At 45.8% G+C, this 15019-nt stretch overlaps 1 protein-coding gene across 3 annotated transcripts; it reads right to left on the bottom strand.

Annotated features, from left to right (window-relative positions):
- Positions 1-709: 709 nt before the first annotated feature.
- On the bottom strand, positions 710-14797 carry LOC139599295 (uncharacterized). Of its 3 annotated transcripts, none has more exons than XM_071446477.1 (3): positions 13812-14797; positions 13498-13652; positions 710-1712 (listed from the first exon to the last, which is right to left on the bottom strand). In XM_071446477.1, exons 1-3 carry the CDS (start codon positions 14686-14688, stop codon positions 1572-1574), a joined length of 1173 nt encoding a protein of 390 aa, XP_071302578.1. In that variant the 5' UTR covers positions 14689-14797; the 3' UTR covers positions 710-1571. The 3 variants fall into 3 exon arrangements, 2 of the variants coding, with proteins under 2 accessions (XP_071302578.1, XP_071302579.1); XR_011682212.1 differs by lacking the exon at positions 710-1712 and adding an exon at positions 7191-10317 and having other exon boundaries at positions 10927-13652; XM_071446478.1 differs by lacking the exon at positions 710-1712 and having other exon boundaries at positions 13259-13657.
- Between the last annotated feature and the right edge of the window lie 222 nt (positions 14798-15019).

Raw genomic sequence — 15019 nt, 5'->3', positions numbered from 1 at the left:
ATACATATATATATAAACTTGGGAGAAGGAATAGATGTTTTTAAGGCTGGTTCTTGATCCTTTGAGGTGTTAGGAAATGTATAGCTTTATAGCCCTCTTCCGCTTGAGGCACTCTTACTACAGAGCTACAAGAATGATATAATGACACACCCTTAAGAATAGAAAAAGCTCAACCGTTCACCTAACTGCTGTGACTTAAGGCACTCTCTCCAGCCAAATTGGACTTTGGACTGCTTTGCTGTACTCAAGATAAAGCCTTTGCTTCTGAAGTGCTAAAAAAGGCACTAAAAAGTGCAAAAAGGCACTTTTGTTACTGTGTCTGAACTTGGTTCAAAAGCTGGTCATGGCTAGAGTAGTCTTTACTGTTATCAAATTAATTCTCAATATTGTAGCCTAAGGAAATATTTTATATTCAGTGGGTTTGGGTTTTTATTTTAAATGACTACAAATCAATATACAGTTCTGCTAGTATGAAAACTGTGCAGGCCAAATTTTGGGTGGCTATCTCTGCTGAGTGAAGTACTGGTGAAACAACTTTAGGCCTTATTTAAACATAAGTATAGAGATTATCAAAGACTTCTTCCCCTTCCCAATTACCTTTTACTGTATATTACAAGTGGAATATCATTCAATCTCAGCTAGGATGTATGGAATGTAAATTAAGAGGCAATCTTAGCACTTCTATGAAGACAAAGAGGATACACCCAAGTATTTTCCACAGCTTATTTTATTTCCAACTACACCAAAATCAAGTGTTGTCAATTAGTGTCTTAAAAGCTACAAAATCAGGATTTCAACCCAGCAAGAGATTTATCATCAACTCTATGTTCAGTTACAAGTCACCATCCAACAGGGACCTTCTCTAGAATGTTTAATGCTAGCAAGTTTCACTCTACATACTCAAGATGTGCTGTATCTCAGGCATCAGTGGAATTTTGTTTAAGGGACTCATCAATAAATGAAGACATCTGTATATTTAAAAGAACCATAACTATGGTATTACGGTATTACTGGTATCAATTACTGTGAGAAGAAGCAGCTGTTTCTCAGTATAGAAAAGTGATGGCAAATGTGAACAGGAATAATTAAATATGTAAGTGTGAGGTAAGTGTGCATGCTTCAGGTAGGATTTTATTGGTTTGTTTGGTTTGGGGTGTTTTTTTTTGTTTTTTTAAAGTGCTTTGCATGATCCCCCATCAAAAGAGGCCTGTATGAAGACCAGTACTAGCATAGTTGATATTACAGGAATAGAAAAGTTAAGCATTCACACAGTCAAGCTCTGATTTGAATATTATATTAAAAAAAAAAAAAGCCAAGGCCCATACATTTAAATACAGAATTGAAATGTTTCTACACAACTTAGAATACAACAAAATAACATGTTACACTCAGATTAAGAGAACCAGCCTGTTCTGAAACAATTTATAAAGTGACAAAGTCCATAGCAAAGCTATTGCTTTACTTCCATAATGTAAACACATCTGAAAGAAGAATATGCTGACAGTTTCACAGATCAGATTATAAATTAGTAAAACCAAAAAGCAATACAAAGCTTTTGTCTTTTACGAGGCTTAGCTTACAAGCTCAGGCTGTACGTTTATTCTTCGAAGGACGTCTTCTGGCATACAAAAGACAGGATTGACAGCCTTAATTTGTTCTTCTCCTAATAAAGATTGTCCAGCAATACCAAATAAGGTGTCAAATGGATCCACCTGGAAGAAAAAAGAAATCTTGTGTCTGTTTCCAAAAGTCAACTGGTTTTTCACTTGTATGGAATGAATTTTCATTTGCCAACAAAAAACCAGAAAATCTCCATGGCTTCTCTGGGGAAGACAATACAACTGAATAAATTTTCATTTGTGCTAACATGTGCCGACAGGCAAGAAATTTCCTTAGCAGGCATTTACAATACTATGATTTACTCAGGCATGCTTGTCAATTGTCTGCTGCTGAGATGATTTTCTACTCCAAGTTAGACAGAAAGCACTCACATTTGTCTATTAGCATGCAATATCACAGGGTGGTAGAAGCAAAGATAATTAACATTTTAAAAGTAAACTGGATCATCTACAGGTACCACTTCCATAAATTCCCCATTTGTTCTTCAGAAACATCATAATGCTCCTTATTGGTCTCCAAATACAGAGCTGAGCTGCAAAACCTTCAGAGGGAAGCAGCAAAACCTCCCAGAAGTAATAAAATAAAATAAAAACAATAAGTAAAAACAAAAAATAAATACAAAACAAAAATAAAATAAAAAATAAAGAAATAAAAAGTTCTTTACTCCCCAAACTCCTAAACCACACGACCATCACCCCCTCTCCCCCCTACAAAACAAACAAATGAAAAAACAACCCAAACACAAAATACCCCAAAACAACAAGGTCTGTTAGGACTATGTTTCTGCAAGAATAAAGCAAAAACCTGGGAGTCCTCATTTCTACAGGAGTATACATTTCTACACTTCAGCAATCGAAGATGGGTAAAAATAATATTAAATGACTGCTAATGTGACATGGAAAAGCTGTCCCAAAGGTGCTCTCCTTAGTTATAGAGAAAAGGCTCTTCAGAGATACTCTTCCAAGAAGATACAAAGATTTCATTACTCAAAGATAGAAAAGCATTTAGACTTCAAGTCTGGGCTTTTCTTCAAGTATTCTGAAAACAGAAAAGGTCTTCCTCTAAGCTCCTTAGAAATACAAAACTCTTCCTATTTTAAGAACACAAAAACACTTTCCAAATGACAGATCGGAGTTAACAGATTTCTCCCCCAGCTGGGAATAAAGTAGCTGCTTGCAAAAAAATAAAAAGTTACTTTATTTTTTAATGTATTTCTGGAGAAGGGAGCAGACTGGGCAGCTGCAATAAAAACAGCCAATACCTTTCCAGACCATTAACAAATAAGCCAAGTGTTCAAAAGGAATGAAGTCTAACAATACTTTTTATTTTATCTGTCCAGCACTCTTGAAAAATAAAAACTTTATTTGCCATTTCACTGGGACAATATCAGTTACTTCCACTTGAAACCAAAGAGAACAGACTGGCAAAATTGTAACTGCTTTCTCAACAAGCAAAAAAACCATAGCACCAGCCTCTTGATGATGTTATCACAAAAGCTTCTTCCTCCCTCAGCTAGACAAATGTCAGCTACAAGATTTATTCAGTGGCTGGGCTAGCAAAGAATGAAAGTTAGTGTATGGGGATTCTTAATAAAAACTCCTGATTTAATTAGATCAGACAAAACGACCAAGAGAGTTGAAGACTATTTAACCTACACCAAACTTTTGCTTGCAGATCATTTCACAAAACAAAATAATAAACCCAAAGAACCCACACACGCACTGGAAAACCCACCACCAAACAGAGCGTTTTTACACACATCTTCCAAATGGTCTTGTGAGAAATGGTTTGTGTTGAGTGTGTTATGGGGGACCAAACCAGATTTTGTGAGGAATGGCAACTGACTTCACTGGGGGATGCATGTGCATTATAAAGAATGCACTCCCCAAGCAGGCCTTCAATGGCAACTCTACACTATTCTTACTTCAGAGTAAACTGCAGCCTCTGCAAAACCCACCTAGACCATGAGTTGAGTTGCACTCAAACAAAAGATGAAATTTCCAGTTGAAATTTTCATGTGTACTTTATTTAGAAAAAATATCACATTCCATATCTCCTGGTCTGTCAGCAAATCCTCCAGACTCCTCATCCTGGCACGCCAAAATAAAGCAGCGCAGTTTCTCTCTGTCAATCCACTGTATCCTACCAATCATCTTCAAAGAAGCTAGCACCCACCATGAATAACATACATCAGGTAACTGGCAAGCAGAGAGGCAGATTAAATATTTGCCTGGGTTTTAAACATAATGTTGCAAATTTTACTGGTAATTCTGCACATTATCAGGTGTGCTATCATAATACTCCTGTGGAGACACAACACTTAAGAGTCTCTTTGGAGTAAAAGAATTTCTTGACAGAGTCTCTTTTCAGTGGACTTCTGTTTTCAGGAAAGGAAACTATCTTTTTCAAACTTCTTCAAGAAACATGACCACAAGAATGTGATTTTTAAAGACTTCACCTTCTGTGAGAGAGGCTGAAAAACCACAGCATTTCTTTCAAGAGGAAATACAGAGAAGTTCATATCAACTATTTGTATTCTGGGGGCAAGGGGGGAAGCAGGGGAATCTGTTGGATGATTATCTATTTGCCAGAGATTATTCTAGGTTACATAAATCTCTAGTGTGATGTGGAACACTATGACATTCAGGATTTACATCCAGTAGAACAGTAATCTTTATACAAATCCTATAGAAAAGATCATTCCCCAAGTCAGAAAATATTAAAGACCCAGTTTAACAGGATAATGGTTCAAGTGGTCAGCAAGACATCCTTCAGCATGTGTACTTTGCTGTACTGAGGACTCAAATGAAGCATGGCTAAGGACTGCATGACAGGTGTTAGTAACAAAAGAAAGAATCAGGATGAAGGCCTGACTTCTTTGAAAAGTTTACTAAATGTTTTATAGAAGTCATGACATTTTGCAATAGCTCAGCTTCAGAAAAAGCAATCTCTGTTGAGGTTTGAACAAAGAAAAGAACACGCACAATACCTTCTCTGGTCGTCCATTGAGACCTCCAGAAGGTAACTGATATTCACAAAGCCACCAACCTAGCAAGTCAACATGTACTTAATGCAACTGGTGTGTTATAGCCAGAAATCCTGTGCAACAATAGATCTAAAATTACAGACATAAATTTTTTGTGTATTTAATAACTAAATATAGTTTAGCACACAAAATGTAGGAAGATCTCAAAGCAACAATACAGTCATATAAACAATGCAAAATAAGCTCACACACATTTCAGCTTTTAGTTTCAAAGACTTTTCCTTCAGAAAACCATGATATTGTTATAGTTCCTTTTGTAAAAAAGTACCAGTAGCACAATTTGTAATATTTCACTGATATAAGACAGTAATGCAAGGTTTGGAACGTAATCCTAGGAGATCTGAGAGAGCCATATAATTTTATTTTAAGAACACAGACTCTCAAGCCAGAGTAGTCAAACCAACTTCTGCAGGCTGGATATGGCCTTTATAAAAACTTTGCATCCAGTCTATGGTTTGTTCCTGTACCTGCCCTTTATCCTAATGCTTGCAAACAGTAAACAAAAGACCAAATGAACTCCCTAACAGAAACAGGCTAACTCAGATCATTAACTGTCTTGGCGATTCCCTATGTGTTCGGTCACACTTACTTTCAAAGTGTCATGTAATATATCTGCATTGATTAATCCCCTTTTAATTTTATTAATCCCCTAAATTAATTAGTTAATAAAATTAATTAATAAAAAATAATCTTATTTATTTTAATTTAATCCCCTTTTAATAATAATTTTAAAATTAATAGTTTTTTCCTGGGAGATACATTTACGATGCTACAGCATACTTTGGTCACATTTCATGCAGTCACTAAGAAAGCAGCAAAGCACAAAAAGCCAAGAATCATGGAATCATTAAGCTGGAAAAGGCCTCTTAAATCATCAAGTCCAACCTTTAACTGAATACCACCAAATAACACTACACTATATCAGGAAGTGCCACATCTACTCATTTTTTGAACACTTCCAGAGATGGACATTCCTCTACTTTCCTAGGGAGTCTGCTCCAATGCTTAACCACTCCTTCAGTGAAGAAATTCTTCTAATATACAACCTGAATCTCCTGCAGTGCAGCTTGAGGTCATTTTCCCTTGTCCTGTAACTAAATGACTGTGAGAAGAGGCTGACCCCTCACCTTGCCACAACTTCCTTTCAGGTAGTTTCTCCTGAACCTTCTTTTCTCAGGCCTAAACACTCCAGTACCCTCAGTTGCTCCTCACAGGCCTTATGTTCCAGACCCTTCTCCAGCTCTATTACCGTTCTCTAGACATGCTCCAGCACCATAATGTCCTTTTGGAAGTGATGGGCTCAAAACTGCCTGCAGGATTGGAGGCGCCCCAGCAGTGCCAGCACAAGAGACACCAACTGCCTTGGTGCAGTGACCACACTGTGGCTGGTACAGGTGCCAATGGCCTTCTTGCCCACCTGCACACACCTGGGCTGATATACAGCTCCTGTCGACCAGCACCCCTGAGTCCTTTCCTGCTGGGCAGCCTTCCAGCCACTCTTGCCCAAACCTGGAGCATTCCACAGGGTTGTTGTGACACAAGTGCAGGACCCAGCACTTGGCCTTGTTGGACATCACAGTTGACCTTGGCCCATGGATCCAGGCTTTGCAGAGCCTTCTCCCCATGAATCAAAACTCCCACACAAACTGGTCCTTCCTGTGACTTACTGAGGATGCACTTGATTCCTTTGTCCAGACCACAGTCCAAAAAGGACTCGTCCCAAAACTGAGCCCTGGAGAATCCCATTTGTGACCCTTTGCCAACTGGATTTAACATCATTCCCCACTACTCTCTGGGTCCAGCCATGCAGCCAAACCACAGGCTGCAGCCCCTCCAGGAGCATTCTGTGGGAAAGCATGTCAAAAGCTTTACTCAAGTCTGCGTAGACATATCCACTGCCTTTCTCTCATCTATTAGGCAGGTCACCCACTCATAAAAGGAGATCAGGTTTGGCAACATTCCCAGAAAAATACTGAACTTTCGTGGAGGTGAAAGACAGAGCTTTTCAAGGGGTATGTGAATATGCACAATACATCTAATCCTCACAGAAAATGCCAGCTGCAAATAGAGTGGGTTCAGCTATGGAACTGACTTCCTCAAACACTAGAACATGGTCCAGCCATTTAGGCTATATGGGCAATGCTACTGTTCATTAAAACTATATGGTAATTACATGTAAGAGATTTAATTGTTTTTCCTGAATTTAAACAAAGAAGGGGCAGGAAACCCAACATTTCTCAACAAAATGCCTTTAATATTTTCATGTGATGAGGTGAATCCTAGCTATGCCATTACTCACGCTAATTATACAAAATAAACAAGTAACTGCAACAGCATTAAAAGTTGATTTTTTATTTCACATCTTCAGTTTAAGTGGACTAAACTTTTACATGAAAAGAAAAGAAATAGGAAAGGTAAATATAAATTTAAAATTATTACCATAATGTAAATATCCTGTTGAAAAAAGTTATGTAGATTGTTTTTCTTGGGAGATCCCATATGTTTTTCTAATTAGACTACTGCATTTTCTTCTGAAGCACATTTTATTGAGCTTTTTTCAAAATTCACTGTCATCAAGAATAGTGTGTAACACTAGTGATTCTAGCTGATAAATATGGTATGTCATCTAAAAACTGATTTTCCTCAAAAAAAAAGGTAATTCTTGACAGGATTCATGTCTTCTTTTTATTTGGGTTCATTGGCTGATAAATCTCGAAAAGACCATACAATTGAAGTTTAGGTATCATTATGACTTCTGTCAGAAACAAGTGATAAATACTGTTCACCGTCTCCACTGATAACCATTTCAAATTCTCACCCCACCATCAATATGGCAGCCCTGCAGTGATTTTAGATCCCGCCCAAAAACCCCCAGTCACTGAGCCAGCACCTGCATAAATTCACCTCCATGCCCACAGCCCCCTTCTCAGCCCTACAGTTTCTTATCCATTTTCAACCACAATCCCAGCACCACAGTCATTTCAGCTCGATCCCTAGGGATGCAGTCAGAGATGTAGGCAATAGCATGACATTGACGGGGTTTTCAGGGGCAATATTGCAGCCTCCTTTTAGGCTCCACAAATCCTCTTCTACTTTCAGTCACAATCCCCAGCCCCTGCATGGATGTCACAGGCCTAAAGTGATTTTGGTGCAAGAACACTAAAATCTCAGTGCCAGCCCTATGGTTCCTATGCCATGTTCCACCCCGATCCCAGACGCACAATGATGACAGCTCCAGGCCCAGTGATTTCAGCTCTTTCAGCTCTTCACCCACAAGCTTTATTTTACTGCCAGCTCTCTTCTTGCAGCTCCAGCTCTGTGGTTCTCCAGCTTCAAAGGGCAGCATCTTGGTCTTGGCTCTAGCTCTGAAACAATTCAGCTCTGCCCGAGGCTCTCTAAGCCCACCTCACCAGTAATATTCCAGCCCTGCAGTGATTTTAGCTCCTGCCCAACAATACCCAGTCTCACTGCCAGCCCCTGCAGAAGTTCAGCTCCATGCCCACAGCCCCATTCACGTCTAGTAACTTTTCCAATCTCATTCAAAGTCCCAGCCCTGCAGTCAACTCCCCGGCCCCACACTGATTTCAGCTCAACCCCAGGAGATGCGACCACAAGCCCAGGCAATCATCTATCATCGACTTGGTTTTCAAGCGCAAGGTTGAAGCCCCCTTTTCCCCACCACACATCCTGTTCTACTTTCAGTCACAATACCCAGTCCCTGCAGCCATGTCACAGGCCTACAGAGATTTTGGCACAAGAACGCTAAAGTCTCTGTGCCAGCTGTAGCTTTCGATGCCCTGTTCGTCTCCAATCCCACACCCTCAATGATGACAGCTCCAGGCCCAGTGATTTCAGCGTTTCCAGCTCTTGGCCCACAAGCTTTATTTTACCATCTCTGTGCCAGCCCTATGGTTACTATGCCGTGTTCAGCCTCAATCCCAGATGTGCAATGATGACAGCTCCAGGCCCAGTGAATTCAACTCTTTCAGCTCTTCACCCACAAGCTTTATTTTACTGCCACCTCTCTTCTTGCAGCTCCAGCTCTCTGGTTCTCCAGCTTCAAAGGGCAGCATCTTGGTCTTGGCTCCAGCTCTGCAACAATTCAGCTCCTGCCCGAGGCACTCTAAGCCCACCCCACCAGCAATATCACAGCCCTGCAGTGATTTTAGCTCCTGCCCAACAATCCCCAGTCACTTTGCCAGCCCCTGCATAAGTTCACCTTCATGCCTACAGCCCCAATCACAGGTCTAGTACCTTTTCCATTCTCATTCAAAGTCCCAGCCCTGCAGTCAACTCCCCGGCCCCACACTGATTTCAGCTCACCTCCAAGAAGTGCTATCACAAGCCCAGGCAATCATCTATCATCGATTCGGTTTTCAGGTGCAAGGTTGTGGCCCCCTTTTCCCCACCACACATCCTGTTCTATTTTCAGTCACAATCCCCAGCCCCTGCATGCATGTCACAGGCCTACAGTGATTTTGGCACTAGAACGATAAAGTCTCTGTGCCAGCCCTATGGTTCCTACGCCGTCTTCAGCCCTGATCCCAGACGCACAATGATGACAGCTCCAGGCCCAGTGAATTCAGCTGTTTCAGCTCTTCACCCACAAGCTTTATTTTATTCCCAGCTATCTTCTTCCAGCTCCAGCTCTCTGGTTCTCCACCTTCAAAGAGCAGCATCTCAGTCTGGGATCCAGTTCTGCAACAATTTCGCTCGCCCCCGAGGCAATCTAACGCACCTCATCAACAATATTCCAGCCCTGCAATGATTTTAGCTCCCGCTCAACAAACCCCAGTCTCGGGGCTAGTCCCTGCATAAGTTCACCTCCATGCCTACAGCCCCATTCACATGTCCAGTACCTTTTCCAATCTCATTCAAAGTCCCAGCCCCACAGTCAACTTTCCGGCCCCACAGTGATTTCAGCTCAACCCCAAGTGGTGCCATCAAAAGCCCAGGCAGTATTCTATCATCAACGGGGTTTTCAGGCGCAAGGTTGAAGCCCCCTTTTCCCCACCACAGATCCTGTTCTACTTTCAGTCACAATACCCAGCCCCTGCATACACGTCACAGGCCGACAGTGACTTCGGTGCAAGAACACTAAAGTCTCCGTGCCAGCCCTATGGTCCTGATGCCATGTTCCACCCCGATCCCAGATATGCAATGATGACTGCTGCAGGCCCAGTGATTTCAGCTCTTTCAGCTCTTGACCCACAAGCTTTATTTTACTCCCAGCTCTTGTATTCCTGCTCCAGCTCTCTGGTTCTCCAGCTTCAAAGGTCAGTGTCTCTGTCACGGCTCCAGCTCAGCAATAATTCAGCTTCCACCCGAGGCACTCTAAGCCCACCTCACCTGCTATATCACAGCCCTGCAGTGATTTTAGCTCCCACCCAACAATCCCCAGTCTTGGTGCCAGCCTCTGCATAAGTTCACCTCCATGCCCACAGCCCCATTCACATGTCCAGTACCTTTTCCAATCTCATTCAAAGTCCAGCCCCACAGTCAACTTTCCGGCCCCACAGTGATTTCAGCTCAACCCCAAGTGGTGCCATCAAAAGCCCAGGCAATATTCTATCATCGACAGGGTTTTCAGGCGTAAGGTTGAAGCCCCCTGGTTCCTACCACACATCCTGTTCCACTTTCAGTCACAACACCTGTTGTGGTGTGTTTTATGCTTGTTCAGTTTTCCCTCCATTGTTCTCTCAGAAAGTCCTGCCCTGTTACCAGTTTGTGTCAATCCCCAAACCCCTCCCCAGTTGTCTTGGTTACCAAATGTATCTTTCTTGTTCCCCACCCCTGGCAGCCTGCCTGTCACTCGACACCCCTGCCTCTTTTTCTAGAGAGTTCGGGCCAGAGTGTCAAGTGATTGGGTTAGGGGCCAGGGTCCCTCCCGCAGCTGTGTTTGATGGGTTCTCCGATCATGCCAATCCTTAATGTATCCCTCTCTGATTTGCTATCTTTCACCCCTCCCACCCTCTGTAAAACCGAGGCTTTTCCCTGCCTCGGGGCTCTCAGCTTCTTCTACCTGAACCTGCACGTTTCCCTACCAATAAAACCGCCCCCCGAAGAAACTGAGGGTCGCCTCTTCATTACATCCTGCGACTTCGGAGCTCTTTACTGCGGCCACACGTCCGCAAGGCTTGACATCGCCTTGGGCACAAGCCCCTGACTCCGGGTTGGGGAAGTGCCTGACTGGCTGGAGGTTGGCTGGACACTTATCTAGCCTGGGCGTTTCATTTTTCACCGGCCACTGCTCCAAACACCGAGCCCCTGCATGCATGTCACAGGCCTACAGTGATTTCAGCACAAGAACGCTAAAGTCTCTGTGCCAGCCCTATGGTTCCTATGCCCTGTTCAGCCCCGATCCCAGATGCGCAATGACAGCTCCAGGCCCAGTGACTTCAACTCTTGACCCACAAGCTTTATTTTACTGCCAGCTCCAGCTCTGTGGTTCTTCAGCTTCAAAGGGCAGCATCTTGGTTTTGGCTCCAGCTCGGCAACAATTCAGCTCCTGCCCAAGGCTCTCTAAGCCAACGCCACCAGCAATATTACAGCCCAGCAGTGATTTTTGCTTCCATCCAACAATCCCGAGTCACTATGCCAGCCCCTGCATACGTTCACCCTGATGCCCACAGCCCCATTCACATGTCTAGTACCTTTTCCATTCTCATTCAAAGTCCCAGCCCTGCAGTCCTTCTCCCAGCCCCACAGTGATGTCACCTCAACCCCAAGAGGTGCTATCACAAGCCCAGGCAACCATCTATCATCGACTCGGTTTTCAGGCGCAAGGTTGCAGCCCCCTTTTCCCCACCACACATCCTGTTTTCCTTTCAGTCACAATCCCCAGCCCCTGCATACATGCCACAGGCCTACAGTGATTTCGTTGCAAGAACACTAAAGTCTCTGTGCCATCCCCTATGTAAGCTCACCTCCATGCCCACAGCCCTGTTCTCAGCCCTACAGTTTCTTATCCATTTTCAACCACAATCCCAGCGCCACAGTCATTTCAGCTCGTTCACGAGAGATGCAATCACTGATCTAGGAAATATCATGGCATCTACGGGTTTTGCGGCGCATGGCTGCAGCCCTCTTTCCCTACTGCACAATTCCTGCTCTACTTTCAGTCACAATACCAGGCTTCTACATCCATATCACAGGCCTGCAATGAGTTTGTCACATAAATCATACAGTCTCCATGTCCGCCCTCAGTTTCCATCCTGTGTGCAGTCTCAATCCCAACCCCACCGTTCCCCTTTCCCAGCCCCAGTGATTTCAGCTGTTGACCCACAAGCTGTATTTCACTGCCAGCTGTCTCCCCCCTAGCTGGCACTTTTCTCCAGCTCTGACAGGCAAAGCTGCTCTCAGGTTAAGACAACAGGGTTTTGGCTTTGGCTGCAGTTGTGAGATTTCATGTCCACATTCATTCATTCATTTCATATCACCATTCTCACCCCATTCTGGCAGTTGTCATTCTATTTCCAGTTTTTTCGTTTGTGTGTCTCATTCTATGGTTATTCTTCAGATCTACAGTGAGTATCCCTTTGAGCAGTGATTGATGCTGCAGCACTGCAGTCCCCACCCTGGCCCCAGTGATTTCAGCTCCAGTCCCACATGCTTTATTTCACTGCCAGCTCTTCTGTTCCACTTCCTGCTCAACATCTTCACAGCAGTGCCACATAATGCTAGTACTGCTTCTTAGGGCAGGATCTTTACTTTAGCTCTAGCTCTGTGGTTTGAGCTCAGATCGCAGCTCTTAACAGCAATTTCAGCTGTTAACAGGTGAACAGCTCTGCAGTTCACCTCCCAGCTCCACATTCCTTATTCCCAGCCCCACAGGGGTTTTACCCCAAACCCTACCATATTTCTGTCTCCTCCAGCTCTGCTGCCTCAGCTCCAGCTCCTCAGCTTCCTACTGGCTGTAGCTAAAAGCTGCTCCTGCTTCTCACTGCAACTTGGGGCTTGTTGATAAGGTCACAAATCAGTTACTGCCATCATTTCAATGTCTCTAGAAGCTGTCCCACCCACCCACCCCTGTAGGATCCCAACTTTGGGGACACTTGAGGCCTGAAGCATAACATCTACCTTCTCCCTCACTCTGGCTCTCAGCCCAGCACCTGCACAAAAGCCCCCTCATCTACTCGGGCAGCTCCAGGGGCTGGGAATAGCCACCGGGCTTCTACTCCCCCATCCCAAAAGGCACCCTTTGGGCTGGTTCTTGGGCCCTGGAACCCCTCTGAGCCCCCACACCCTCAGCCTCTCTGCTTGGTACCATGGGGCAGCAGCTGGGAACCCCCAGGCATATCCTGCAGGCCCTGTGCTGCAGCTCCGTGCCCTTCTCCCATGGCATTTTTCTAGCTCCAGCATTTCCACCGCTCCACATTGTTTTGGGCCAGACTCATGTCAACATCATTATTCCACACCCTGGGGTTTTATGTCCCCACTGATCTCACAACTGGCGTTTCAGCCCCAGTCCCACAACCCTTACTGAATTAACATCAGATATCTAGTAAACAAATCAAACCAAAAAGATGTAATAAAACAAGCAATAATAAAGTAACACAATAAAGAAAAAAATCATTCTAAGTAGAAACAAAATAAAGTAATAAAAATGCAAAAAAAGCAAGCTTTATTCTTCGTATTCTGAACAATACTTTAAATCCAGAAACCGCGAAACGGCTTCTTCCCGGCCCCCAGTGACAGCAGCCGGTTCCCCCCCCCGCGCCACTCCAGGCCGCACACCAGCCGCCAGCTACCCAAGCCGCGCAGGGCGCGGCAGAAAGAACTGGACACGACCGGCTCCCAGATGCTGCCGCAGGCGTCGCGTCTGTGCTCACCAGCGCTCCCCCGATCAGCAGCCACTGGGGTCCCGTCCTGGCGCAGCGCCGCTCCTCAGATCGCGCATCCGCAGCTCCCGTCGCTCCCACGGCGCCGCTCCTCCGATCGCGCAGCCACAGCTCCCGTCGCTCCAACTCCGCCGCCGAACTGACGCCTGCGCTGTCTCAACGCACGCTATTTATGCCCCAGGGCCGGACCAGCCAGCCAATCACAACCCGAGGCAGCGCCTGCCGGCCCCACCAATCCCAGCCCGCCCATTCCCGCCGCGCTCGGCTCCGCGACCTCCCGCAGTCCCCTCAAGCGCTGCTCCTACCGCCGCCATTGCAGGGGCCGCGTCCGCCCGCTCCCCGCCGTCTGCCCGTTTCCCTGGACCAGAATCTAATCCCGACCAGGACCTGAACTGGAAGCTCCCGGCCGCCCTTCCCGGCCCCAACAGCGCCTGCCGAGGCAGCGGCAGCGGGAACACAGCTCCGCCGGCACCCAAAGCGGCGGTGGCGGGAGCGGCGCCTCAGGCGTACGGGGGAGTGGGACCAGGCTGAGGGGCCGGGCCGCGACTGAGCGGACTGAGATTGGCGGGACGGCGCCCGGATTGAAAGGGCGGCTGTGATTGGACAGGGCGGGCGGAGAAAGGCGGGCCGGGATTGGCAGGCTTGGGAGCCGTCAGGCTGCGGCCCGTGGGAGCGTGGGGCGGAGCCTGGGCTCCCCGAAGGGTCCGCGGGCGCCGTGGGTCCGACTCTCGTGACCCCCCCACGTCCCCTTCTCCGGCCCTCTCTCGTGCCCAGGTCCCGGCGAAAAGACCCCCGCAGAGCCCCTCCCCGAGCGCCCCATCGGCACTCGGGGCAGGGGGCGGAGAGGAGTGTAGCCCGGGAGTGGTTCCGGGTCGCAAAGGCGGTCTCTGCGACAGCAACACGGCCTAGGGAGCGGTGGTGACATGGTGAGGAGGGGGCTCGGCAGCGGGGAGTGGGGCGAGCGTGCAGAGCCCTCTGCGGGCTCTGGGCGCCTCTTCTGCCGCAGTGCTTCTGCTTCTGCGGGAACTTGGCCTGCCCCGACTGGCGGAGATCAGCTTCCTGTCCGAAGTTACGTGCCCGCGTCCCCCTGCCTGCCCTCCGCCCGCTGCGGGCCCGCTGCTCACCCTCCTCCCCCACAGTGGTCGGGTGTTGTAGACGATAAAACAATATTGGCTTTCCCATTCATAGATTAGCTTTTTGCATCACAAGTATTTTGATACGGTACAACTTGTACTTATTTTAACTGCTTTGTATAGTGTAATATGCCAGTTTATGTATGCACTGTGTATTTCATATGAGTAGGCTTTAGCAAAATGTTAAAATAGAAACTACAATACTTCTATGTAACTAACTCAGAGAATGGTGTAAAGCAATTATTCTGTTTCTTTTATCTGCGGACTGCCCCTACTAAGTGATAAGATAACAGTGACAAAAACAGAGCTTAAGCATCCAGGAAGGATTTATCGACTCTTATCAGCGTTATCAGGTAGTGCTGTTTTCCTAAGAAATACTT

Source organism: Agelaius tricolor, unplaced genomic scaffold, assembly GCF_023055355.1.
Source record: "Agelaius tricolor isolate 1412-34295 unplaced genomic scaffold, bAgeTri1.0.p SCAF_22, whole genome shotgun sequence".
NCBI lineage: Eukaryota > Metazoa > Chordata > Aves > Passeriformes > Icteridae > Agelaius > Agelaius tricolor.
This window is presented reverse-complemented; position numbering and strand designations above follow the sequence as displayed.

Bases quoted from the DNA above. Each gene is read 5' to 3' on its own strand.
- LOC139599295 (XM_071446477.1), bottom strand. From the start codon at position 14,688: ATGGGAAAGCCAATATTGTTTTATCGTCTACAACACCCGACCACTGTG. The intron at 13,653-13,811 runs GTAGGAGCAGCG...GAGACAGCGCAG, and splicing joins CGGCCCCTGCAATGGCGGCG to GCGTCAGTTCGGCGGCGGAG. The intron at 1,713-13,497 runs GTGAGCACAGAC...TTTTTCTTCCAG, and splicing joins TGCTGATCGGGGGAGCGCTG to GTGGATCCATTTGACACCTT.